This window comes from Carcharhinus amblyrhynchos, chromosome 16 (genome assembly GCF_965287045.1).
Source record: "Carcharhinus amblyrhynchos chromosome 16, sCarAmb.v2.hapA, whole genome shotgun sequence".
NCBI classification, from domain to species: domain Eukaryota; kingdom Metazoa; phylum Chordata; class Chondrichthyes; order Carcharhiniformes; family Carcharhinidae; genus Carcharhinus; species Carcharhinus amblyrhynchos.
This window is the reverse complement of record NC_137339.1, coordinates 14,737,173-14,763,154: the sequence shown is the minus strand read 5'-3', so window position 1 is coordinate 14,763,154 and position 25,982 is coordinate 14,737,173. Positions and strand designations below refer to the sequence as shown.

The following is a 25,982-nucleotide window of genomic DNA, read 5'->3' as shown; positions in this document are numbered from 1 at the left end:
TGCCACTAATAAATAAACTTTAAACGTGCTTGCGTGGGTTTCTCCTCGTGTTTGCGTGGGTTTCCTCCGGGTGCTCCGGTTTCCTCCCACAGTCCAAAGATGTGTGGTTTAAGTTGATTGGCCATACTAAAATTGCCCTTATTGTCCTGCGATGCATAGGTTAGAGGAATTAGTGGGTAAAATATCTCTTTCTGCACTGTAGGGTTCTATGATTCTTCTATGATTCTATATGCAGGATAAACGTTGGGAAGGAGGTTAAAGATGATAATATATGTCTTTGTCTACATGTCACATTCTGAAATATCACTTGAATGAAAGATTAATGTTGCTATCTCGTAATATTTAAATATTGATATTATTAAAGATTTGCTGTAAATAAAGGTTTTGAGGACGAATGTTATGATTGCTTTCGACAAGTATCAAATACATTACTGTGAACCATTCGTGTTTATTTTAAAATGTGTTAAATTAACCTGATTTGGTGGTCATATCATATCTGACATGGACCCAGAGTTGGGATTGAATTTTGCTTTTTTGAACATGTATAATATGCACACTTTGTATAGCTGGGCTGCTAGCTTGTAGGATGTTGCTTGCTGAGGTGGTGGAATTAAGTATCATGCCTCCCATCCCCTTCTCTTTCCCCCAGCCTAAGGTAGTTGTGACTGTCAATGTGACTTCCCCTGACCTGTTTCGCATAGTCTTCCGCTATGTGAACCGCGGATCCACTGATGTGAAAGGAATGGTCATGGTCAGCGAAATAAGTCTTGATTGTGGGAACTGTAAGTGGCTTTTAGACCTCTATTTACATTAACTGTCTTTTGCTTAATTATTCACCCCTTTCTGCAAGTCTAATGATTTGTTCTAGTGTATAGTTGGCATTGCTTGTAGGTGTGAACGAGGCTAACACGCTTTGCAGGTGGAATTCTTTCAAGTCAAGGGAGACTTTGCATCGATTCTATGGTGGTGATCAAATCTCCTTTGCTAATTATGGTCCTAGTCGCACCTATGTGCCATTGTCAAATTCCTTTTCATTTTTACAGAATAGAGTCAAAATAACGGTGCATGTGACGGATTCGGAGCTTTATTTGTTTCGTTTCATCTTGAGGTATATTAATACAGGATCTGCCACTGTGTTTGGCAAAGTCACAGCTTATCAGGGACAAAGACCAGGTAAGGTTTCAGCCCCATGTGCCCTGGCCTCTCTGAGTTGATAGTTAAAGTGAGTGCATCAGTACGGTGCAGCGAAACTGCTCCCGTTGCTCAAAGTCAGCACAGTTAGCAAAGCCGGACAAAGCTGAGAATTGTTGGGTTATTAGGAAGTAGTGGGCTCTTTGCCTGTGCAGGTGTTGCAGCTGTTGGATCCCCTAACCTCAAACTCACAGCATCAGCTGCTGGACTTTCTATGGTTCTCGCCCCATCTTAGTACTGGATATTCATAAGAACATAAGAACATAAGAAATAGGAGCAGGAGTAGGCCATCTAGCCCTTCGAGCCTGCCCCGCCATTCAATAAGATCATGGCTGATCCTATCCCAATATCTTCAGGAACCCAAGGAGCTGATATTGGATCCTCCCTTCTTTCTCCAGGTTTTCCTTCTCCTTCCACTTGCGTTGCCAGTTTGGCCGTTACAGGTACCTTTAATGGACTTGTCCAAAATGCACTGAATTTCAGAAAATGAAGTATTGCAAGCAGAAATCCCAACTGTACGGTTTTCAACAATTGCTTTTTAAGGTGTTTAATTACGGAGTTTCACATTGGGATTGAAAAGGTGTTGCCGCTGAGGTACCAGCACTCTCAAACTCCATTTCCAACAATAATCTGAGTGTCACAATGGAGAGTCTCCCTTTCTGTTAGCTTTATCATAAAAAAACCTGCTCAGATTTTTACCTCCAGCATTATATTATTATAAATGTTCCATATCACATGCTTAGCAATTTCTAGTCAGATACTAAGGTGTGGTAGCCTATGGAGATTGTAATGAATTTTCCTCTTTGTTGCTCCAAGATTAAAAAATTAGAATAAAGCTGCGCTGTTAACTGGTGGTAAAGAATTTCTTGACAGCAGAAACTTTGTATTTTTTTAATATAGATATCTCAATGGCTCTCCTGATTTAATCCAGTCTTGGCCTCGAGACTCCTGGATCATGAGCACAAATTCTGCATCCCCACCCACTATGGAATCTTTTTCCTCCCCCACGAAACTTCTTCCCAGAACTGTCCACTGGTATTGCCCAGGCATGAGACTCTTCTCTCCCCCAACCCCAGGCCAGGGGAAGGTGGTGCGTACTTAGCCTATGTGCCCCAAGCAATTTTTATTCCTCAGTTTCCCCTTTTTTGACCCCACTGGCACAACGTTATGTTGCGGGGAGTTTCTTACTTGGAGGAATGCTACAGCGGGGAGGGCCATTGATTAGACTTAAATGTATTACAGTGAGGTACATGACACTGCATGGTGGGAACCCATTATGTCACTGCTTGGGGGCAGGGGCGATCGAGAAGGAAAATCCTTTTATTTATTTGATCAATGGATGTGGGCATCACTGGCTGAGCCAGCATTTATTGCCCATCTTTCACAGGGTATTTAAGAGTCAACCAGTTTGCTGTGCGTCTGGAGTCACATGTAGGTCAGACCAGGTGAGGGTGGCAGATTTCCTTCCCTAAAGGACATTAGTGAACCAGATGGGTTTATTGCAACAAACAACAAGGATTTCATAGTCATCACCAGACTTTTTTTTATATTGAATTCTAATTTTGCCATTTGCCTTAGTGGGATTTGAACCCGAGTCTCTGGATCTTGTCTGAGGTCACTGGATTACTAGTCCAGTAATAATACCACAATGTCAATGCCTCCCCTACTGGCGTGAATGCTGTAAAAGCCATTCTGTGCCCTCCTTGCCATTCCTGCCCCCTGAAAACAGGTGGTAAATCCCCTATTATTTCTGTCAAGCCCCCTCAGAATTTTAGATGTTTCAGTTAGATCTCCTCTCATTCTTCTGAACTCCAGTGATTATAAGCCGAACTGCTCTGCCTTAACCCTCTTCATCCCAGGAATCTGTCTCTATCTTCCTGGGTCACAAGTGTAACCTTGACCATATTAATATTAGAGAGCCTTGGATGTGAGTTCCCTGCAATTTGCTTGCTCAGAGGCTTGGATGAGTGCCAGATTTTCAGGGGCAGCAGGGAAAGGAGCTGCTTTCTGATGTTTCGCTACAATTTTCTGGACATTTGTTACTGAATTGATCCTTACTGCAACCTGCAATATATTTTACGTTTCTTTGAATGCATTTTCATGGTCTCAGTATAAGTATTGTACAGATTGAAAGATTTCTTTGGGTGCATGGTCTGAAACATGCATTGGCTAATGTGCAGCGGATGGTTAAATGAGTTAAAACTTTAATCTTTATTGTTAAAGAAAGAGTATATAAAGAAAGAGTTTGGTGATTCCCTTGGGACCCAATAATTTACACTCTTTGCCACCCATTTTTACACTCGAGCCTATTCTGATGCAATTGGCAGGAAATTTGAGCCTAAATTGACATCAGAATGGGGCCATTTGGTAGGGGGTGCAGTTGGTGGGGGGAGGTGGGGGAGGAGAGAGAAGTGGTCAAACATGCAGTTTGGGTCCAGCCAGGTTTCTCCTAAGTTCTCACTCAAGTTCACAGGCCCATTTTCAGCTAGACTCCCTGGGTCCAGAGTAGCTGAGGGAATTATCCCCACTGAAAGTTGTTCAGCTTAGATTTAGAATGGAACCTGGTGCTGGGTGGTCAATGTGTTTGATTTTAAAATCAGTCTGTAATTAGCTACTCTTGGTGAAAACTTTTAGACTGTGGAGAAAAATGTAGCTTTGACATTGATTTGCAATTTCCTTACAACAGTGTAATGAATGAACAGAATGCTGGCCTCCCATTCTTCACCCTTAATAATCCTTGCCAGCATCTCTATCATCTGTACCCTTTGTTAAGACCCAGGCCAGAAACTCCAAGGTGTTTCATGAAGTTAGCCTGCACCTTAAACCAGTTCAAAGATGTGCAGGTTAGGTTGATTGGCCATGCTAAATTAACCACAGTGTCAGGGGGATTAGTAGGGTAAATATGAGAGGTTACGGGAATAGGGCCTGGGTGGGATTGCGGTCTGTGCAGACTCGATGGGCCGAATGGCTTCTCTCTGGACTTTAGGGATTCTGTGGAATTGAATCCACGCAGTCGGGCTAACCGATTCCCCACAAAACATGGCAACCAACTACTAAAGGGGGCACCAGGATACGAACTGGGGGCTTGGTGATCCGCAGTCAAATGCTGTCTCTACCACTGAGCTTTGCCCACTTTACCCGTAGGTAACAGGGCTGCAGTAAAAGACCAATGTTGAACTGATATGAGGAAGTTATTTTCACAGAGAAATTGAGCAACAGCTACAAAAAACTTTCAGATGGATAGTAAGGGTGAAAATCTGTAGCCAATGCAGATGGATGAATTATGATGGCCCAAGTGGCCTCCCTTATCCATGGCTGTCTTGTGAATAGACTGGTTGAAGGACATTGAAGGAATTAAAGTGAATGGCCAACTTTGTTGCTACACAATGTATCCTACAAGACGTCTTGGAAACTCCACGAGTTTTCACACCTTTCACACCAACCAGATTTCATTTATATCGTCCTTGTTAAGCTCAGGAGCTGTGTGATTCAATAGAGAGATTCATTGGGAATCTGGAAAAGCCCCCATCGTTACATCAAAATCTTTTGTTTTATGAAGTCATTATTCCACCCTTGTCCCACTGGTATTCATCGTATACATGGTCTTGTATTTAAATGGAGAAGTAACGTTTTACTTTGTGTCTTGGTGCCCAGGTTCAGAGCAGACAAAGCAGATCATTTTTGCCCCCAGCTCAGAGCCAAACTTTGTCACTGTGCCTCAGAATACATTTGTGGAACCATTTGTACTCAACCCTGGTGCATGGTCTGTGGTCATCGAAGCAGAGGATATCCTCCTGGTAAGAACCATTTGTGCTGGGCTGTATGTGGGCAAGAGCGAAATGCAGTGTGGTGTACTGTTGGGTTTCTTTGGGGCAGAACAAATGTTAACTTGAGCGATGGTTGTGGTAGTTAGCAGTATACTATGCACTTTAGATTTTTTTGATTTATTACTGTCCCATGTATTAACATACAGTAAAAAATATTGTTTCTTACACATTATACAGACAAAACAAATTGTTCATAGAGAAGGAAATGAGAGAGTGCAGAATGTAGTGTTACAGTCAGAGCTAGGGTGCAAAGAAAGATCAACTTAACGCAAGGTAAGTCCATTCAAAAGTCTGACAGCAGCAGGGAAGAAGCTGTTCTTGAGTCGGTTGGTACACGATCTCAGACTTTTTATCTTCTTCCCGAAGGAAGAGAGAATGTCCAGGATACGTGGCTCCTTAATTACGCTGGCAGCTTTATCAAGGTAATGGAAAGTGTAGACAGAGTCAATGGATGGGAGACTGTTTTGCATGATGGATTGGGCTACATTCACGACCTTTTGTAATTCCTTGCGGTCTTGGGCAGAGCAGGAACCATACCAAGGTTGATACGACCAGAAAGAATGCTTTCTATGGTGCATCTGTAAAAGTTGGTGAGAGTCGTGGCTGACATGCCAAATTTCCTTTCTCAATGGTTGAAGGTATTGTTGTTATCCTGCAGTACATCCAACTCAATCCTTACTAATTTGTGAAGGTGGGAGTGGAGGGGGTAGTTGTGCAGGTCAGGAACGTGCAAGGAAGAATTTGGCCTTGATCCGAGGTTTGAGATTATGTTTTAAGGGATTTCTTTACTATACAAATTAGCAAGGATCAAAACTTGGGATAACAAAGAAAAATACTGAAAATTCATGACAAGACCACGTGCGTATTGTTTTAAAAAACAATTTTTGTGTAGAATAATTGTCATAACTAATGTTCTGCTCCCACAGCCAAGTGTTGAGCTGTTATTACAAGTGCTGTTGGGCAGGGAGATAACATCAAAGAGAAAGAGGCTTCGGCTAGGGTAGATGAAAGGAGGGGGGGAGGCTAATGTGAGTTGGCAACAGTAGTGGATTTCTACAACTCCTGGCCCCATTTGAGGTAAGCATGGAAAGAAAAACTTAAATTTCTGTTGGGGCTTCCTGCAATTCCTTAGAAGGACTTCAGTGTGGGTACAGGCTACAAGTTGACCTGGTTGTCGAGAGCAATCCAGAGCCTAAGGTGCCCTCTCTGCTGTCTGTTCAAAGCTCTGATTTGCAAAGTGCCTCACACTGGCTACAACCGAATAGCATGAATGCTACAAAAGCTATCTGTACCAATATGGTGGTGTACTTGTAGAGGCACAGGAAACAGTTTAGGGGTTTGAAAACTGAGTGCATGAAGGCCCAACTTGTGCACGAGAAAATCCTAGCCACCCAGAGACAATATTTTAATTAAAAAGACACTTTCATGATTTCTCTTCTATTCTCAGTGGTTTACTGGGTGACACAGTGGTGAGCATTGCTACCTCACAGCACCAGGGACCCAAGTTCAGTTCCTGGCTTGGGTCACTGTCTGTGTGGAGTTTGCACTTTGTCCCCATGTCTGTGTGGGTTTCCTCCCGCAGTCTGAAAGACGTGCTGGTTAGGTGGATTGGTCACGCTAAATTCTCCCTCAGTGTATCCGAACGGGGATTTTCACAGTAACTTCATTGCAGTGTTATTGTAAACCTACTTGCGACACTGATAAATAAACTAAAAGAAGTGTTGATTCCTGTAACGTCCATATCCTTGGTTAGGAGAGTATCATGATTTGGCCATCAGATAAATCCATAGGGGCATCAAATGAAGACTCTCAGTTGATTGACTAAGAGATGGTACTTAAAACTCTTCCTCCCCTCAAATGGCAAGACTTGTCAGCTTGCTTCCCTTATAGGGCAGTTCAGACGCAGCTCCGAAACTAGGAATTCTATTTAAAAATGTTATTACTGTCACATGGTATTTGCTGCAGATTCTCCTCCAGCCTTGGGTGGTGGTGTGTTGCCTTCTGCCAAACCCACAGAGCTACATTTAGATCTGAGCTGTTAAAACCTCATGTTTTTTATTAATTATTTGCTTTGAGGTTGGTAATAGTAAATATTCGTTTCCAAAATTTTCCCCCATCACTCCTTTGATTCTTTCAAGAACAAAGAAAATGACAGGGACAGACCCTTTGGCCCTCCAAGCCTGCACTACCCATACTGCCTGACTTAACGAAAACCCCCTACCCTTCTGGGGACCATGTCCCTCTATTCCCATCCTATTCATGCACTTGTCAAGATTCCCCTTAAAAGTCACTACTGTATCCGCTTCCACTATTTCTCCAGGCAACGAGTTCCAAGCACCCACTACTCTCTGTGTAAAAAAAATCTGCCACGTACATCTCCTTTAAACCTTGCCCCTCGCACCTTAAACCTGTGCCCCCTAGTAATTGACTCTTCCAAAGCTTCTGACTATCCACTCTGTCCATGCCTCTTATAATCTAGTAGACTTCTATCAACCTCCGTTGCTCCAGTGAGAACAAACCAAGTTACTCCAACCACTCCTCATAGCTAATGCCCTCTGTACCAGGCAACATCCTGCTAAGTCTTTTCTGTACCCTCTCCAAAGCCTCCACATTCTTCTGGTAGCATGGCGACCAGAATTGAACACTATATTCTAAGTGTGGCCTAACTAAGGTTCTATAAAGCTGCAATATGACTTGCCAATTTTTAAACTCACTACCTTGGCCGATGAAGGCAAGCATGCCATGTCCCTTCTTGACTACGTTCCCCACTGGTATTGCCACTTTCAGTACCTGTACACCCAGATCTCTTTGCCTATCAATACTCTTAAAGGTTCTGCCATTTACTAAATATAACTGGAAGTTATACTGGAAGTACTGTATATTCCTGGAAGTAATTGCTTATTGCTCCAGTTAACAGCTCACTTGTACAATCAGAATTTGCTGTTAAGTTCATACACAGCACTGGTAGGGAATGTCATTCAAAATCTACTCGTTGGAGATTTTGGAGTGCAAATAATAAAATTAAATAATTGCAATTGGAACTGTTTTGCTGCTCCTTCTCGGTGTTTACAATTCTCCTAAAGCTGGCGGTGGGGATGGGGAGAATTTTCTCTATATAAAGAGCTGGCTTCCATTAATAAATAACATTTAAGATTTTCTCCAACCTCATAAAGGAAATGTTAGTTGTGTCAATTGCAGATTCCATTCCTGCCTTGGTTGTGAGAACAGGGAAAAAGACATCCAGCTGATGCCTGCAGTCAAGAGACTTGCAAGGATTGGCTTCTTTGTCTGTCTGGGATGTCAGTCTGGAGACAGAGGCAATTAGAGAAAATCAGGATTAACCAAGTAGCAATTTGACAATTGTATCTTTCTTATTAACCAAGTGAGCAGAACTGGCTTGAAAACTTCCTAACTTCATGCAAAGGTCTCTCTGACGACACTTCTTTTTAATTGAAGGGAAAGTACAGACAACATTTTCAAAGTTACTTTTACTAACATGAAGAAACCACCAAAACATCTGGGTTGGGAGAAGATATCACTGAGGCCAAATTGTACAGGGGAGGCCACAAATTTGAGGCAGAGTTTGCTTCCCATGGGTTGCTACCCCATGTGAGATGTATCCTTAATCCCATGTGGGTGGTGGTGGAGAAAACGGCTGGTTAGCTTTGAGGCTGTCTTCATTTACATTAGGCTTTGGCAGAGTGACTGGGAATATTCTTCGGGAGTTCACCCAACAGGTTTGGCAGAACTTGAAAGCTGGCTTTGGTTTGCAGGGAGCCTTAGGGAGGCCCTTAAGACTAAAGGAGAGGAGAATTACCAACCTACATGGGATTGTTTGTTAATCTTTGGAGATGATGTTCAGTCTGTTCTGCAGGAACATTGAAGAGAATGATAAAAGGTAAACTGCAACAGATGGACTTGTCTCATCCAAGATTGTCAGAGGTGGAAGCTTTGCTGGGGATGGAGTTTGGAAAATGAAGACATAATTATTCAAAGATATATAATTTTTATTAAGCGAGGTAGGACCAAATACAGCGATACAACATTTACTTTTGTACAGAGGCTCACATTTGTTTTATCTTTGCAGGATTACCTTGTGCTGCTACCCAGTGCTTACTACGAAGCACCAATTCTTCAGCTCAAAGTGACTGAACCCTGCACCTATACAACCAACCCTCAGGACAGCACTCAGAAGTTAGTATGACAAGAAGAATGATGGTTGAACAACATTTAATTACTCTCCTTTTGTGTGAAATCTTCTGACGCCATTTCTGATCTGGTTGATATGCTTTTGTCTACGGCATGGTGTATACATTCAATCCCAAGTGTCCAGCATTATGGAATACTAAAAGAAAAGATTATTAAGCAGGCTTGGGTTTCACAATCTGACTTTACTCCCTCACTTGTCAGTTCATTGAAAATCTGTGGCTCAGTATAAAAGTTTAGAACTCACTGTTGCTGACAATAGTAGTTTCATACTCACCACTGCCTTAATATTCCAGATTACTTAATAGAATTTAAATTCCAAGTTGCTGTAGTGAGATTTGAATTCTCATCTCCAAATCATTGGTTTAAGCCTCTGCTAGTCTAGTAGCATAGCCACTATATAACCATACTTCAAACAGAACCATCTTCTAGCACTGTTGTTCAGAGAAACATTGCAGGCATCATGGCATGTGCAATTTAAGTTTGAGATGACAGCTCAGTGACTATCGCTGTTTGCTGTGCAGATACATGGATTTGGGCCAGTGTCTGCGGGAGTTTGCACATTCTCCCCGTGATTGCATGGGTTTTCTCTGGGTGCTCCGGTTTCCTCCCACCCGTGCTCTTAGGCTGATTGGTGTAACAAATTGTCCCTAAATTAGTCTTCCCTCAATCTTCCCCAATAGGCGTAGACAAAGGTCATTGGTAGAGGAGGGCACTCATAATGTTAAAATGGCGGCGTGGGCTCGTTGGGCCGAAGGGCCTGTTTCCCATGCTGTGTTGTTCTTTGTTCTTTGAGATTCCTTCTGCCAAAAAAGAAATGTTTGTTCAAATACTTATTCAAAATTTTGACCCCGGTGTTTATTCAGTGTGTTGACACAAAATGGAAAAGTTTGTCTGTCAGCGAATTGGTGATCCGGCATGATGGCACAGTGGTTAGCACTGCTGCCTCACAGCACCAGGGACCTGGGTTCAATTCCCGGCTTGGGTCACTGTCTGTGCGGAGTCTGCACATTCTCCCCGTGTCTGCGTGGGTTTCCTCCGGGTGCTCTGGTTTCCTCCCACAATCCAAAGATGTGCAGGTTAGGTGAATTGGCTATGCAATTTGTCCCTTAGTGTCAGGGGATTACCTGGGGTAAATGCATGGGGTTATGGGGATAGGGCCTTGAATGGGACTGTGCTCAGTGTTGACTAGATGGGCCGAATGTAGTAATGTAATAAAATGTAATGTAATAAAAGTAAAATTCTGCAGATGCTGGAAATGTGAAATAAAAACAGAAAATGCTGGATAAACTCAGGAGGTCTGGCAGCATCTGTGGAGAGGGGAACACAGTTAATGTTTTGGGTCCAAATGATCCTTCTCTAGAACAATTCTATAGAAGAAACATATTAATCCAAAACAGTAACTCTGGGGTGATTCTCCCATGCTGCCGTGCTAATTTTTGCGCAGGGGCCCGTCTCTGTCAGCCTCCGACATGAATAGGCTCCATCCTCCTGAGCTTTTAACAATATTCCCGATTGCATAGAGTGTGGGAAATTCTTGTCTGAAGTTGCACTGAAAAAACCAGTGTGATTTATACAAGTTTTCCCGTGAATTTGACACTTGGAACTTTTTTGGGAGAATCGCAGCCTCTGTTTCTCTCCACAGATGCTGCCAGACCTGCTGAGTTTATCCAGCATTTTCTGCTTTTGTGTGACATTCTATTGTACGATTGGGTTTGAAAAGATGACTGAATCGTGATGAGCTGATGCAGCGTATGTATTTTTCCTCAGCTGTTTGCTGTACAGACACCTATCCCTGGACAGCTTCCCCTCGATTCAGGCTTCAGAAGGCATGTGTGCCTATGAAAACTACCTCCACAGCCAGTGCCAGGTGGTGCAACCCACTTCGAGACACCCGTCAATGATTGTCCTCAATGCTGAGCAGGTTTGTGAGACACTGAAATGACGGGGTGTTTGTGAACAGGCTCTGACGTATACATCTGAAATTCTTCCTCCGCTATTTCAACAGAGATTTTACCGAGTTAATAAACCAGTTACCACTTCCATAAATTGTAGCATTCATCTGCTAACATGTCACGGCATCATTTGAATATCTAATATTAATAAATCACATTTTAACTCCTCACTTCTTATTTCCCCATATTGGTTCATTAAACTAACTAAGATTTTTGCACAGTGACATTTGGAGGTGTGATTTGCTGGTGGCTGTGTTTGTTCGTAACCTTGGATATAAGATTATCTTGAGTGAACGCACTGAACAGTTTCCATCCTTACTTGAAGGGATTGTATGAGCCTGTGATACAATTCCCCACATCATCCAGCCACAGATTTTATCAGCTGGCTTCCTGATCCGATGCCATCATTTCCAGACAGCAAGAACCCAGAGGCTGACTCTCCCGTAACGTATCAACAAGTATTGCGTTTGCACAGCTGGTGGACAGCAGACAGTGAAATGTGGAATTAAATCATCACTTGTTCAAATCCGACAATTACACAAATTCATTCTTTCCTCCTTAGGTCAGTGTAGTCCAAAGAATTTACTGTTAAATGAAAGAAAGATTTATATTTACATAATGCCCCCATGATCTCAGGATGAACCAAAGCCAATGGAGTGTTTTTTTGAAGTGTAGGCTTTAGTCATTATGGCATTCAGCCCATCAAGTCCATGCCAGTTCGCTGCGAAGCAGGACAGTCAGTCTCACTCCCCCTCTCTCTCTGGCTGAAGCTCTGCAAATCTGTTTTCCTCGAGTGCTAATTTCCATTTGAAATCATGGATCCCCTCCATGCTCGTGGGCAACAGTGATGTGGCCAGTTTTGGACTGGATTGGACAACATGAGAGGTCACACAACACCAGGATATAGTTCACTAAGAAGTCTCTCAACACACCCCAGATTAAGTTTATTTGAAATCACGACCTTTCGGAGCACTGCTCCTGGGTAACGGGTTGCAAGTCATTACCAGTCACTGCGTAAAGCATTTTCTTCAAGGACATTCCAGATGAAATTCATCTAACTTCAGATATTTTGCTTGTATAATTGTGAGTTTTATGTATGTATTTTTTACACAGCCCTGCCACTTAACTGTGCTAAGCATTAATCCCCATTCTCAGAGAATGATGCAGCAGAACAAAAGGCCACTCGGCCTGTCATATTTTTGCTAGCTCTTAGGAAGAGCTACCCAATAGTATTAGGTTGGTTGGATGTATTAGGTTGTATTGTATTAGGTTGTATTAGTTTTAGTGCCCAATTGTATTCCCTCCCCTGCTCATTTCCCCAAAGTCCTTTTCAAATATTTATCCAGTTCTTTTGGGAAGGTATTACTGAATCTGCTCCCACCATCTTTTCAGATCATAACAGCTCAGTGCATTTGATTTTTAAAGAATCAAAAAAAAAGCATTATTTCCCTTTGGTTCTTTAATCAGTATCTACAATGTGTGAACCATAGAATCTCTACAGTGCAGAAAGAGGCCATTCAGCCCATCGAGTCTGCACTAACTCTCAGAATGTGTATTGTACCCAAGCCAGCCCCCTGGTTACAAACCCTCTAGCCAATGGAAACTTTTTTTTCCCCCCTATCTTTCCAGTCTCCCTTTGTGGTATTACTGATGGTTTCCTTCAGTAATTCTGAAAGTAAATTTGCAGTACCTCTCATCATTTCCAAATTCCTTATTTTTCCAGGTGAATGTTCAGCTGGGGATGAGGATTCCGTATTCAGGCACCTTTGTGGTGCTGATTGAGTACATGACTGAGACAGATCCAGGCCAAGACATCAGCGTTCTTGTAAACGCTTTGGGAGGTCAAGACCAACCAGGCACCGTCAGGCTGAATCATTGTAAATACAGGTAAGAACATAAGAACATAAGAAATAGGAGCAGGAGTAGGCCATCTAGCCCTTCGAGCCTGCCCCGCCATTCAATAAGATCATGGCTGATCTGTCGTGGCTCAGTTCCACATTCCCGCCCTGTCCCCATAACCCTTAATCCCCTCTCTTATCAAAAACCCATCAACCCGCGTCTTAAAAATATTTAGCGAGGCAGCCTCCACCACTTCAACGGGCAGAGAATTCCAGAGATTCACCACCCTTTGAGTGAAGAAGTTCCTCCTCAACTCCGTTCTAAACCGCTCCCCCTTTATCTTGAGGCTGTGCCCCCTAGTCCTACTATCCTTTCTGAGCGGGAAGAGTCTCTCCACCTCTGTCCTATCCATCCCATTCATCATCTTATACGTCTCAATGATATCTCCCCTCATTCTTCTAAACTCTAACGAGTACAAGCCTAGTTTATTCAGCCTCTCCTCATAGCTCAACCCCCTCAACTCCGGCATCAGCCTAGTAAACCTCCTCTGCACTCCCTCCAAGGCCAAAATATCCTTGCATAAGTACGGCACCCAAAACTGCACACAGTACTCCAGCTGCGGCCTCACCAATGCCCTATACAGCTGCAGCAAGACTTCCCTACTTTTATATTCAATCCCCCTCGCTATGAAGTCCAGCATCCCATTAGCCTTCCTGACCACCTGCTGCACCTGCAAGCTGGGTTTTTGCGACTCATGCACAAGGACCCCGAGGTCCCTCTGCACCGTCGCCTGCTGCAGTTTTTCGCCACGTAAGTAATAATCCTTCCTACCATTATTCCTACCAAAGTGGACCACCTCACACTTGCCAACATTAAATTCCATTTGCCATTTCCTGGCCCATTCGCCCAGCCTATCTAGATCCTTCTGTAGACTCTCCACACCCTCCGCACAATTTGCCATTCCACCAATCTTGGTGTCATCAGCAAATTTCGACACCCTACACTCGGTTCCCTCCTCCAGATCATCTATATAAATGGTAAATAGCTGAGGCCCCAGCATCGACCCCTGGGGCACTCCACTAGTCACCATCCGCCAATCCGAATAGCACCCGTTGACCCCCACTCTCTGCCTCCTGTTTGACAACCAATCCTCTATCCACGCTAACACCCTACCCCCAACTCCATGTCCCCTGACCTTCTGCAATAACCTCTTGTGAGGTACTTTGTCAAACGCCCCCTGAAAATCAAGAAAGACCACATCCACCGGCTCTCCTCTATCCACCGCCCTAGACACATCCTCATAGAACTCCAGTAAATTTGTCAGACACGACTTCCCTTTAACGAAACTGTGCTGCGTCTGCTCTATCAAGCAATTCCTCTCAGGATGCCTTGGTTGGAATTCTGTTGGCCCAGACAATACAGAACTTGGTGGGGGGTGGGATTGTTCTGAGGCCCAAAGATTGGTTTCAGCAGGATGTGCTGATGGTGGCCACCATCAGTAATCTCGCTGGATATTGGCAGGAAACAAATTTGGAAACCAATCCCACGAGTGGGATGTTGGCCACCAGTAACCTCGCTGCAGGTTGGCAGGGAACTGATACAGATGTAGGCCAGATAGGAAGCCTCCACCCACGCCCAATTCTTTGCGATGCCAGCGAGAAAACACACTGGTCCAGAGATCACAGAACAGAATTGTAGAATCCCTACAGTGCCAAAAGAGCCTGCACCGACCACAATCCCACCCAGGCCCTCACACTGCACGCTACGTGACACTAAAGGACAATTTAGCATGGCCAGTCAAAATAACCCGTGCATCTTTGGAGTGTGAGAGGAAACCAAGCATCCGGAGGAAACCCACGCAGACATGGGGAGAACCTGCAGACTCTGCACCCAAGGCCAGAATTGAACTTGGGTCCCTGGTGCTGTGAGGCAGTAATGCTTGCCACTGTGCCACCCATGTGGTGAAGTCCAAGGTGCAGGAGACCTAAGCCTTCCTTTGCAGGGCCTCTTCTGGACTCTCAGGGTTATGGTAAATGACATTTAAAACCTAGCCTTTTCTTGTCCCTTCTGGCTGTAATCCTTGTCACTAATTCATCAAATCCCTACAGGGCAGAAGGAAGCACATCGGCTCATAGAGTCTGCACTGACCACAATCCCACCCAGGCCCTGTTCCCATAACGCCACATATTACCATTCTAATCCCCTGACAATAGGGTCAATTTAGCATGGCCAATCAACCCAATGACCAATGGACTGTGGGAGGAAACCGGAGCACCTGAGGGAAACCCAGTCAGATACGGAGAGAATGTGCAAACTCCACACAGGCAGTGACCTGAGGCCGGAATTGAACCTGGGTCCCTGGCGTTGTGGGACAGCAGTGCTAACCACTGTACTGCCCAGGCCCTGCTTAGTCCATTTAGTGAAAATGGCAGTCAGTTATGCATAATATCATTGGGACCCAACATGCATCTTTTTAAAAATATGATCTGTTTGACTTTGGCCAGGCCCTTGCCACTGACTCAGAAGGACATGAAGGAATCATTGTGGGTTGATTACCAGTAGTTCTAGAGTGGGTTCATGGACTGGGTGCTTTTAATGATTGCCTACCTTGTTCCTATTGGGTGGAAAGCATTAAATTGCCCTCGTGTCCCTGAATAGAAAATTCTAGTAATCGAGTTTGAAGACATGAATGGCATTAGTTTTGCAATCAACTAACTGTGTGGCTAATTTCTCTGATAATGCAGTCTTCAAGTGCATTAATCCTTCATTTATTGCAACAGACATTCGATGCCCTTTGCAGACTTTTGGATCTTAATATCTCCCATTGTCTGCAAAGCGTGGGAAAAAGCTAACTCATCTGTCTTTAAGCTGTGAGTGAGTGTAATCCTTTTGAGCAATCCTAATTGGGAGACTGGAAAGGAAAGGGTGAAAGCTGTAAGAGATTTAGAAAGAAGAGTCCTGATAATCTTGTTGGCACTGCAGAGTTTTAATTTTCAATTCTCGGGGCTTCACAATCTGGCTTGAGTTTGGATGGAACGTAATTGGAATTCAAACCACTTATTTCTAAAGTCAACACTAACATACTTGTGTCGATACTGAAAGTTACAGATAACAGGGTTGACAGTCAGCCAGATGTGCGGAGATGTTTTCAGATGTGTGGGAAAGTATAAGTAATAATCGCTCCAGAAGCAATCCATATCAGTTTCTCTGTGTCAAAAATAATGGATGCACAGAATCTTTGAAGAATAATCTTTATTGTGCTGATTAATTGGGGCAGATGGTGATATGAGGGGCAGGATTTTGCATCAGGTCAGGGCTCCAATGTGATCAAATGTGAGTCTTGCCCCCATAATGTCAGGAGCAGTCACTCGACATGGATTCTGCCTGGATTGGCCAGTTAGTGGGCCAATCCAGGCAGCTCAGAGATGATGGGGCTTTTCCGATGCTCTATTTCACTTCCAAAATTCTCTGTCCCTCACCGGCGTACACCTCCAGGCCCCACCAGGATGGCCTGAGAGCTCTCTGCTTCTTGCATGGATGGAGACTCCCACCAGTTCCCAACCACCACCATCTGACTCTTCCACACTGATCAAGTTTCCCTTCAACTTCACTCGCTTCCTTCAAATAAAAGATTTTTGCCATGGGTACCTGCGTGGTCTTATCAGAGCCTCCTTTTTTCTGAGATATGTGGAACGTTCCTTGTTCCAAACCTTCCCTCCCGCACTTTCTTTCCAATTCATGGATGAGTGTATTGGTGCCAGCTCCTGCTTTTACCATAAACTAGAAAATTTCATTGACATTGGGTATAATTTTCCCATCCCACCAGCCATAGGAATCGTAGCGGGCAGAGGGGGGGGGAGGAGGACCATGCAAAGGGCCGTAGACCTCGGGTGGATTCTCCGGTTTTGGGATGAACGTAGCTGGAAAATCCCACCCTATGTTTCCAATTCCCACTCTTCCCTCACCTCCATGTGGTCAGTCCACCTCTGACCCTTAACATCCATGTCTCCATTTTCAGCTATCAGGGTATCAACTAATATTCACTACGAGCCCACAGACTCCCACACAGCTCCCTTGACGACACTTGCTCTCATCCCGCTTTCTATATGGACTCTGTTCCATTCTCCCAGTCTCTCTGTCTCTGTTGCATCAATTCTAACGATGCAACATTTTATATGAGCGCTTCTGTTGCATCTTTTTCTTCAGCTGCAGTTTTCTCCCAGTGTGGTCAACTATGTCTGATCAATTTCAGACTTGATTAGCCACTAAATTAGCTCAATTGTCCACCCACCACTTAGATAATGACAGAATGCCCCTGAACTGGGCTTCCCCAGGGCGATGGTATTGGCGAACCAACCAGCGTGGCCTCATCTCCCACAGCCATTTTGCAGTGCAATTCCTGCCTGCGGTGTAAATGGCATGGCCAGTTTTAGAAATAACACAAGTTCAAAGTGCCAGGGACCCGGGTTCAATTCCAGCCTCGGGTCAGTGTCTGTGCGGAGTCTGCTTGTTCTCCCCATGTCTGCATGGGTTTCCTCCGGGTGCTCCAGTTTCCTCCCACAGTCCAAAGATGTGCGGGTTAGGCTGATTGGCCATGCGAAATTGACCCTAATGTCAAGGGCATTAGCTAGGGTAAATGGGAGTAGGGTCTGGATGAGATTGTGGCCTGTACAGACTTGATGGGCCAAATGGCCTCCTTCTGTACTGTCGGGATTCTATGATTCAGCCCGTGAAACCAAGTCTGACTGCCAGCCTTCTCTTTGTATCAAAGTCCCAGGTGCTGGGAACTGAGTTCATCTTTGTCATTTTCCCACCATCTCCATTCCCGACCCTCAACACATGCAGCTCCTTCTTTGTGTCGTAGAAAGAAAGCACCCAGCTGGAACCCTGGGCTACTTCAGTGACACTTGTTTCCCTACCTTTCACCTGCAGTGTGGCCTAGTAAATAGATGAAGAATTGGAAAGTTCTTTAGTGCGGTTTAATAGCCAAATCTGAGTAGTGATGAGCCACGCTAATGGAGTGCTGCACCATAAATAGTAAAGAGCTTTTGGGGTATATTCCTTATAACGAAACAAGCTTGCTTTGAGCGAATTTTTGTTTTTCATTCCAGTTTTCTGTGCCACGGAGTTGCAATTGATTCCATGAACCGCGTTGCTGTGTATGAATTAACAACCAACGTTAAGCTGCAGATCACTGCAGACTCGGCCAACATTTTACTGGTAAGACATTGCGTATTGTTTCAGATATAGCCGTTGCCTATCTGCTAATTCTTGCCCAGTAAACATTTACAAGACCAATTGGAGAATTGATAATGCGAGGTTAAAATTTAGCCACAGTAGCTTGAGATTTGAATTTGATTTATTGTTGTCACATGTATTGGGATACAGTGAAAATTATTGTTTCTTGTGCGCTATACAGGCAAAACTTACCATCTATAAAGCAGTTAGGGGATGGGGAAATTACACAGCAGTGTTCAGTATTAATACCAGTGCACAGTTGGGCATTGACCTCAAAGTCCTTGTGCTAGGGAGTGTTACAATCAGGAAAGTGTTACCCTTCCCCTCCAACCTCTCTTCCACCCCTCCCCATCAAACAAATGGCCAATAGCTCCTGCTGACCTATGGGTAGATTCAGGCCTGGTTCTGGTTGAATTTTGACCTAGGTATTTGAACATCCTGCTGTTGATTGTTCAGACTCATTTAAGAGCAGTATACTGACATGTCAGGTGGCATCCTGTGCCTGTGGAACCAAACCCTTGCTGGAATTGCTAGATCTTTAGGAGAATACAGTGTCATTGGGGAGAAACCATTTTTTTTTCTTCTGTGACACGTGTTGACGAAACGTGTTGTCAAACACAATGCTAGGGTACAAACCAAATCGTATTGCACGTTGTTGAAACCTATTGTATCTTCTCAGCACCAACTTTCTGTTGTGAGATTTCGCAGATCAGTCAGAGGGGATTGGCAGCCCCAGGCTTTAATACATTTGAGCTAAATTCAAGTACCATAGGCACACTATTTCCTGGCGAATTCTTCCCTGCAATTCTCCCTCAGTAGGTCCCTCTATTTGTGGAGTTGGTCCTTAAAAATTTCCCTAATGAGAAGCTAACCTACCTGTTGGAGTTTCATCAAACTATTCTCTGATGTGCCCTAATGGTTCTCCATTCTATCATTGTATTTGAAAATATTGCTTATAATCGTACGATTGATGATGAGAGCTCCCTGCCGACTTGTGAAGTCTTAGGAATGTCCTCTTTGAGGGGAAAAAAAGTACAAGCTCTCTTAACATGCCACAGATATTACAGTTGCTCCTAAAACTAGTCCAGTGACAATACCACTACGCCACAGTCTGCCCTTTAACCTGAAGTTAAAGATCTTAATGATGACCATCATCGTCAGTACCCATCTGGTTCACTCGTGTCCTTTAGGGAAGGAAACCTGCTGTCTTGTTTAGTCCTGCGTGTGACTCTAGAGCCACAGCTATGTGGTTGACTCTGAAATGGCCTGGCAAGCCACTCGGGTGAGGGACAAGTAAGGATGGACAGTAAATGCTGGGCCAGCCAGTGATGCCACATCCCGTGAATGATTTTTTTAAAAAAAAGCTCCCAAAACCTTGATAGTTGATCACAGATTTCTGTAGCCACAATGATGGGACATCAGTGATTCATAGCTGTGGCTGGTGGCTAATGGGGTAAAATGATAGAACACTCTGATTTCAAATTCTACTTGACCAAAACAGGGTCAAGGACAGAGCTGTGGCTAATTCCTGTTATATGTTGCAGAACAAAGTGTACCTCATACCTCAAGAACAATTCACCATGGAATATTTACTGCCAGGAGTACATTGCATCAGTACCCATGGGACATTTGCACCAGACAGGTGATGATATTTTTATTATGCTTTTCCTGCTTTTCTAAATGATACCGCGTTATTCCACATTTTACAGGAAAATGGAACTTTACTTTAGATTCTCAACTCAGAGAGGGTCAGAATTATTCTTTCCTCTTGTTATTTTTCCATGAGCTCAATTGTTCTTGAAAGTTGAAGCATTTCCTGAATGAGAATGATGCGATGTTTGGAATAAGTCACCATTGCTCGTGGCACAGTGGTTAACACTGCTGCCTCACAGCGCCAGGGAGCCGGGTTCGATTCCCAGCTTGGGTCACTGTCTGTGTGGAGCCTGCACATTCTCCCCGTGTCTGTGTGGGTTTCCTCCGGATACTCCGGTTTCCTCCCACAGTCCAAAGATGTGTGAGTTAGATGAATTGGCCGTGCCAAATTGCCCCTTAGTGTCAGGGGGTCTAGCTAGAGTAAATGTGTAAAGGTTACGGGGATAGGGCCTGGGTGGGATTGTACGGTTTGAAAAACCTGCCGGTTAGGTGCATTGGCCGTGCTAAATTCTCCCTCAATGTACCCGAACAGATGCTGAAGTGTGGTGACCAGGTGAGTTTCACAGTAACTTCATTGCAGTGTTAATGTAAGCCTACTTGTGACACTAATAAATAAACTTTTAAACTTTAAAACATTAAGTGGAAACATAAAGTAAGGTTTAGCCATAATTTGAAGCTCAACATGTAACATATTTCCATTGTTTGGTATGTTGTAATATGTCCTTAACGCTGATCAGATTTAGGTTTTATTATTTATTGCAGACTTGACACAGCTAGAATAGAGCCCGTATTTTCCACGGGAGTTAACTCCCAGTTATGATGATGGATGATCCACGCATCATCCATCATCGCATATAGAGACACAGGACTGGGTTTTTGCATGCCGAATCAGGTCGGCATGGAAACAGGCAACCAAATAAAAAGTGGCGTTGATGGCTTCCGTGCCAGTCTGCCGCTTTCGCCCCTGAACCTGCCGAATTTCAGGAGGGCAGGCAAACGATGTCACTTGCTGCATTTATGTATTTAATGAGTTTAAGAGTTTGCCGTCAAATGTTCCGAGATAGATTTTCAGGGATGGGCAGCCACTGAGAGTGTGTAAAGGTAAACAGTTCCAACCAACAAGGAACAGGGTGGGCAGAACTGGATAGGTTTCAATGTGACTGTCCATTAAGTAGATATTTTGATGGAAGTCTTCTCTGTGAGCAGTTGAATTTTAAAAACATTTCTCTAACCCATTCTGGGTTCAATCTCACAATCTGCCTGGCTAATTTGATGAAGTCAATACCGCCCTCCCCATTTAGATTACCTTCAGTGAAAATGCCAATCAGATCCCGGGGTGGGTTCACAAACCAGAGATCGTAGAATCCCTACAGTGCAGAAGGAGGCCACTTGGCCCATCGAGTCTGTACCGACCACAATCCCACCCAGCCCCGATCCCCATAACCCCATTTTCTCTTATGGTCCGCTTGACACTAAAGGGCAATTTAGCATGGCCAATCCGCCTGTACATCTTTCAACTGTGGGAGGAAACCAGAGCACCCGGAGGAAACCCATGGAGACACGGGGAGAACATGCAAACTCCACGCAGACAGTGACCCAAGCCGGGAATCCAACCCGGGTCCCCGGCGCTGTGAGGCAGCAATGTTAACCACTGTGCCATCGTGCCAGCCTTAAATGAATCCACTTCCTCCCTCCATGAAAACCCGACCAGAGTTTCTCTGAGATTTCTCCCGTCGAAGTTCTGTCAGCCAACCCGCAGAATCTCTGCACATGTTCAACCCTGTAAACAAAAATACAGAAGAGAAAGAGTTCAGGCGGCCTAGCCTATCTGTGCTGGCACACAACAGCTATTATGAAGATTTAACTTGAGTTTCACCTGCTCCATAGTCACAATATAAACAGCAGCATCAGGATGTGTTGCTATTTCTTAAAACTATCAGCAGATGCCTTAATCTGGAATTGTTGAATGATCCTTAAATACAGCTGCCTGCTTTTTGGCAGATCTCGGAGGAAACCCTCCTTCGATATGATTTAATGTAACAGTAATCTGAGAACATTGGATCAGGATGAAGGGTTATTTGCAAGCTGGGACTCCACGAGTTTACAATAAAATTCTATATTTTGTTCATACACGTATCCTTAAAACACATCCTGTGTTTAATACTGATTCTATTTGTTTATAGTCATGTGGAAATGACTGTTGATAATTTCCACTTCTGTTAACACATCTGATATTGAAGTGTCTAGTAATAGATGCTGACAAAAGCTGCTTTATTTAAATGTCTCTTTAAATCTCCATATTGTGCTTTCTTTCAGCTGAATTTCTACCCTAATAACCAGAGCTGCTTTCTGTGTTCTATGCCACTGTTTATAGCCAGGATTCTGCGCCGTCCTAACCATTTTCTCAAACAACTCTGCTGCCTTCAATGACTTGTGTTCTTATTACCCCCTGAACTCTCTGTTCCTGTATCTCACAGAATTACAGAATACTACAGTGCAGAAGAGGCCCTTTGGCCCATTGTGTCTGCAGCGACGCATGGAAGGCCCTGACCTGCCCATCTGATCCCACTTGCCAGCATTTGGCCCTTAGCCTAGAATGTTATGGCGTGCTAAGTACTCATCAAGGTACTTTTTTTAAAGGGTGTGAGGCAGCCCGCCTCCACCACCCTCCCAGGCATCGCGTTCCAGACCGTCACCACCCTCTGAGTAAAAAGCTCTTTTCCTTAAATCCCCCCTAAACTCCCACTCCTCACTTTTAACTTGTATCCCCTTGTAACTGACCCTTCAACTAAGGGGAACAGCTGCTCCTTATCCACCCTATCCAATCTCCTTTAGAATTGTATCCTTCAATTTATATTGTCCCTCTTCCAGTCTTGCTAGCAAAGTGTTTCACCACAAATTCTACCTGCCATGCATCTCCCCAGCCCACCCGCTCTTGAAGTTTGCCTTTACTCTCCTCAGAATACTTCCCAAATCCAACTGCAAATTTTGAAATTGTGTCCTGAACACCCAAAGGTAACCCACTCACCTGATGAAGGAGCAGTGCTCTGAAAGTTCATGATACCAAATATATCTGTTGGACTTTAACCTGGTGTTGTGAGACTTCTTACTGTGCCCAAAGCAAAGTCATTAATTAGTCTGTCTGTGTGAAGTCTGCACGTTCTCCCCATGTCTGCGTGAGTTTCCTCTGGGTGCTCCGGTTTCCTCCCCCAGTACAAAGATGTGCAGGTTAGGTGGGTTGGCCATAAAAAAATGCCCCTTAAGATTCAGGGGGATTGGCAAAGTAATTAAGTAGAGTTACGGTATAGGGCCTGGGTGGGATTGTCAGGTGCAGGCTTGATGGACTGAATGGTCTCCTTCTGTACTGTAGGGACTCTATGATTAAAGAAACCAGGACATCTTTAGGATTCCTCCAATTGAATAATCAACCACTTGCCACTGCACTGTTTCCTATCACTGCCAAGTTAGTACCCATGATCCCTGGGCTTTTATTCACATGGCCAAGGCTTATTAATGCTTTTTAAATGCTTCCTTCCGATGTCCCCCAATAATTGGTGAACATACACCCTTAAATCTCTCTGATCCTGCATCCCCTTTAAAATTGAATCATGTCATTCATTTCCTGCTCATTCTTCCAACCAAAATTGATCACTTCATGCTTCTCAGTGTCAGATTTAATTATATCGTTGCCATTTCGCCAGTCTATTTATTATCCTCTTTGTTTTGCTATGTTCCTGAGTTTCATATATCGTCTACAGGTTTTGAAAATATCGATGTCTAATATTTATTTCTTTGCTGTCTGTTTTGCAGTAGTTCCTGTGCGTCCTCCAGGTTCCAGAAGCCTTCACAGTCCATAATACTGACAGAAGGTGAAATATCCTCTCCTTCGTCACTGCTGCATCTTTATCCACCCAGAGCCCTCGAGCGGCCGCAACAGCCTCCCGTTCAACCACCTACCATCATAGAGGCTGCTGACTTGATCCTACTCCAGTCCCCTCAGGTAAATGCAGCGCCTGTTAATAGCCACTGGGCTAACAAGTATTACCTAGAGAGAGATGAAGGTAGTGTATAGAATCATAGAGTCCCTGCAGTGCAGAAGGAGGCCATTTGGCCCATCGAATATGCACCGACTCTCAGACAGATTATCTTACCTCAGCCCTTTCCCTGACCCTATCCCCGTAACGCCACACATTTACCATTGCCAATCCTTTTAACCTGCACATTTTAGAGGGATTTAGTCAGGAAGTAAAGCAACAGCTTGTACAGACTTGTATTCAGTTGAGGAAAAGAAAGGAAACAGCTTCCATTTATATTCATCATTATAACTCCAGGCTATGCAATCACAGCTAATAAATTACTTTGGGAAATAGAGATGCTACTGCTGTGTCAGCGAACATCGAGATTTGCACATAATCAGGTCTCACACGGTTTATGTTCCCTTACCAATATTGTCATCTGTAACACTTGAAGGTGTTGAATGTATGCTGAAATACAAATCAAATAGATTCCAGTTACTGTCTGATTCTGGGCACAAATGGACCATTGCCAAGAATAGGATACTTGTCATGATCCAGCTGGCTTCATAGCTTATTCTCACTCAATACTCACCCACACAGATTTCCACCTTAGGTTTCTGGAGCTCTTGTCCGGAACTGGACCGCTGGACAATTCTCCTCTTCCTGACACGGAGGCGATGAGTTCAATTGTAGCACTGCTGCCATCTTCCCAGTGGAAATCAGCAGACTGGGGCTCCAAACTGGGATTTTCTTGATCTATGTGATTACTCCTTTTGGATGGACTTGCTGAGCGTCTGGGCGGTGGAGAGAAGGAGAAGCCCATTTAAGTGGGAAGGCAGTGGTATTGTCAATGGGTTAGTAATCCAGAGACCCAGAGTAATGCTGATGGTGCAATTGGAATTCAATAAAACATCTGGAATTAATAGTCCAATGGTGACCACAAACCATGGTCAATTGTCGTAAAAAACCGATCTGGTTTACTCATGTCCTTCAGGGAAGGAAATCTGTCATCCTTATCTGATCTGGCTTACATGTGACTCCAGACCCTCAAATGCCCTCAGGGATGGGCAATAAATGCTGGTCCAGTCAGCGACACCCACATCCCATAAACAAATAAATGTGTGCACGGGTTGATGTACTGTGTGAGATGTGGCACTGCAAAAGATAGTCCAGCTTCATCCCGGACTGATTCTTGAGGGGGTATTTTCCTATCCCAGCTGCTATGAGAATCAAAGTGGGCGAGGGGTGGTTGGGTGTATGGACCATGCAAAGGTCTATTGACGTTGGCTGGGATTTTATGGTTTTGGGGCGAGAGCAGCCAAAAAATCCCGCCCAAAGCATATGCTGAGTTGGCTAACAACAAAAATGAGTCAACAGTAGGAATAATAGTACTGGAATTATCACTCCCTGTTTAGGAATTGGGACAAATCAGCTGGGGTTCCTTCTCCTGATAGCTGTCCAATGATCCAATCAATCATGTTCAGATAAATGATTGCTGAAATGACTTGCACAGGCAAATTAACATATTGAAATCACTCATCTGGCCTGGTTACTTGCCTGTCCTCCAAACGCATGCACTTCAATGAACACCAGGATCTGCAGTGGTGCTGCTAGGTAGTATTGCCTGTTAGTACTCCGTATTTGCAGATGGGTGAAGGGGATCTGAAGCAACCAGGAAACTCTGACATTTGGGAGACCTGGACCACATTTGATTTTGATTTTTTCCTAGATAACAACTGGCAGTATTACGAGGTTGGTTGCTTGCTAAGTGGGAATAATTCGTAGCTGGGAATGGATCGGCGCAGATTAGCGAGAAAAGAGATAGTTGGCTGGGGGTGGGGGTGCAATGGGAAGAGGCCAATTGTGGCATTATTTAGGTGTCTAGGTGGAGCTGGGGTGATATTTCTGTTGGCCCTCAAGCAGTGCTGTAAAAGCACTTAGCTGCTGGGGTGCACTAGTTCATGCCTCACCCACCCCGATTCAACTGCTGAACTTCCTTGGCATTGTAAAACCAGGCTGGGAGATACTGAGAGATAAATGATTGCTGAAATATGTAG

General features: G+C 44.1%; 1 protein-coding gene across 3 annotated transcripts in view; it reads left to right on the top strand.

The window, feature by feature from the left end:
* Positions 1-25,982, top strand: part of lama5 (laminin, alpha 5) — a 283,499-nt gene that overhangs the window by 156,284 nt on the left and 101,233 nt on the right. For 2 of the 3 annotated variants that reach the window (XM_080204749.1, XM_080204747.1), the window contains exons 23-30: positions 650-782; positions 4,846-4,988; positions 9,106-9,212; positions 10,995-11,148; positions 12,903-13,066; positions 18,130-18,238; positions 19,801-19,898; positions 23,720-23,909. In XM_080204749.1, the coding sequence (XP_080060875.1) occupies positions 650-782; positions 4,846-4,988; positions 9,106-9,212; positions 10,995-11,148; positions 12,903-13,066; positions 18,130-18,238; positions 19,801-19,898; positions 23,720-23,909 (1,098 nt within the window). Of the gene's footprint in view, positions 1-649; positions 783-1,043; positions 1,174-4,845; positions 4,989-9,105; positions 9,213-10,994; positions 11,149-12,902; positions 13,067-18,129; positions 18,239-19,800; positions 19,899-23,719; positions 23,910-25,982 lie in introns of all 3 variants that reach the window. The other variant, XM_080204748.1, reaches the window with a different exon arrangement.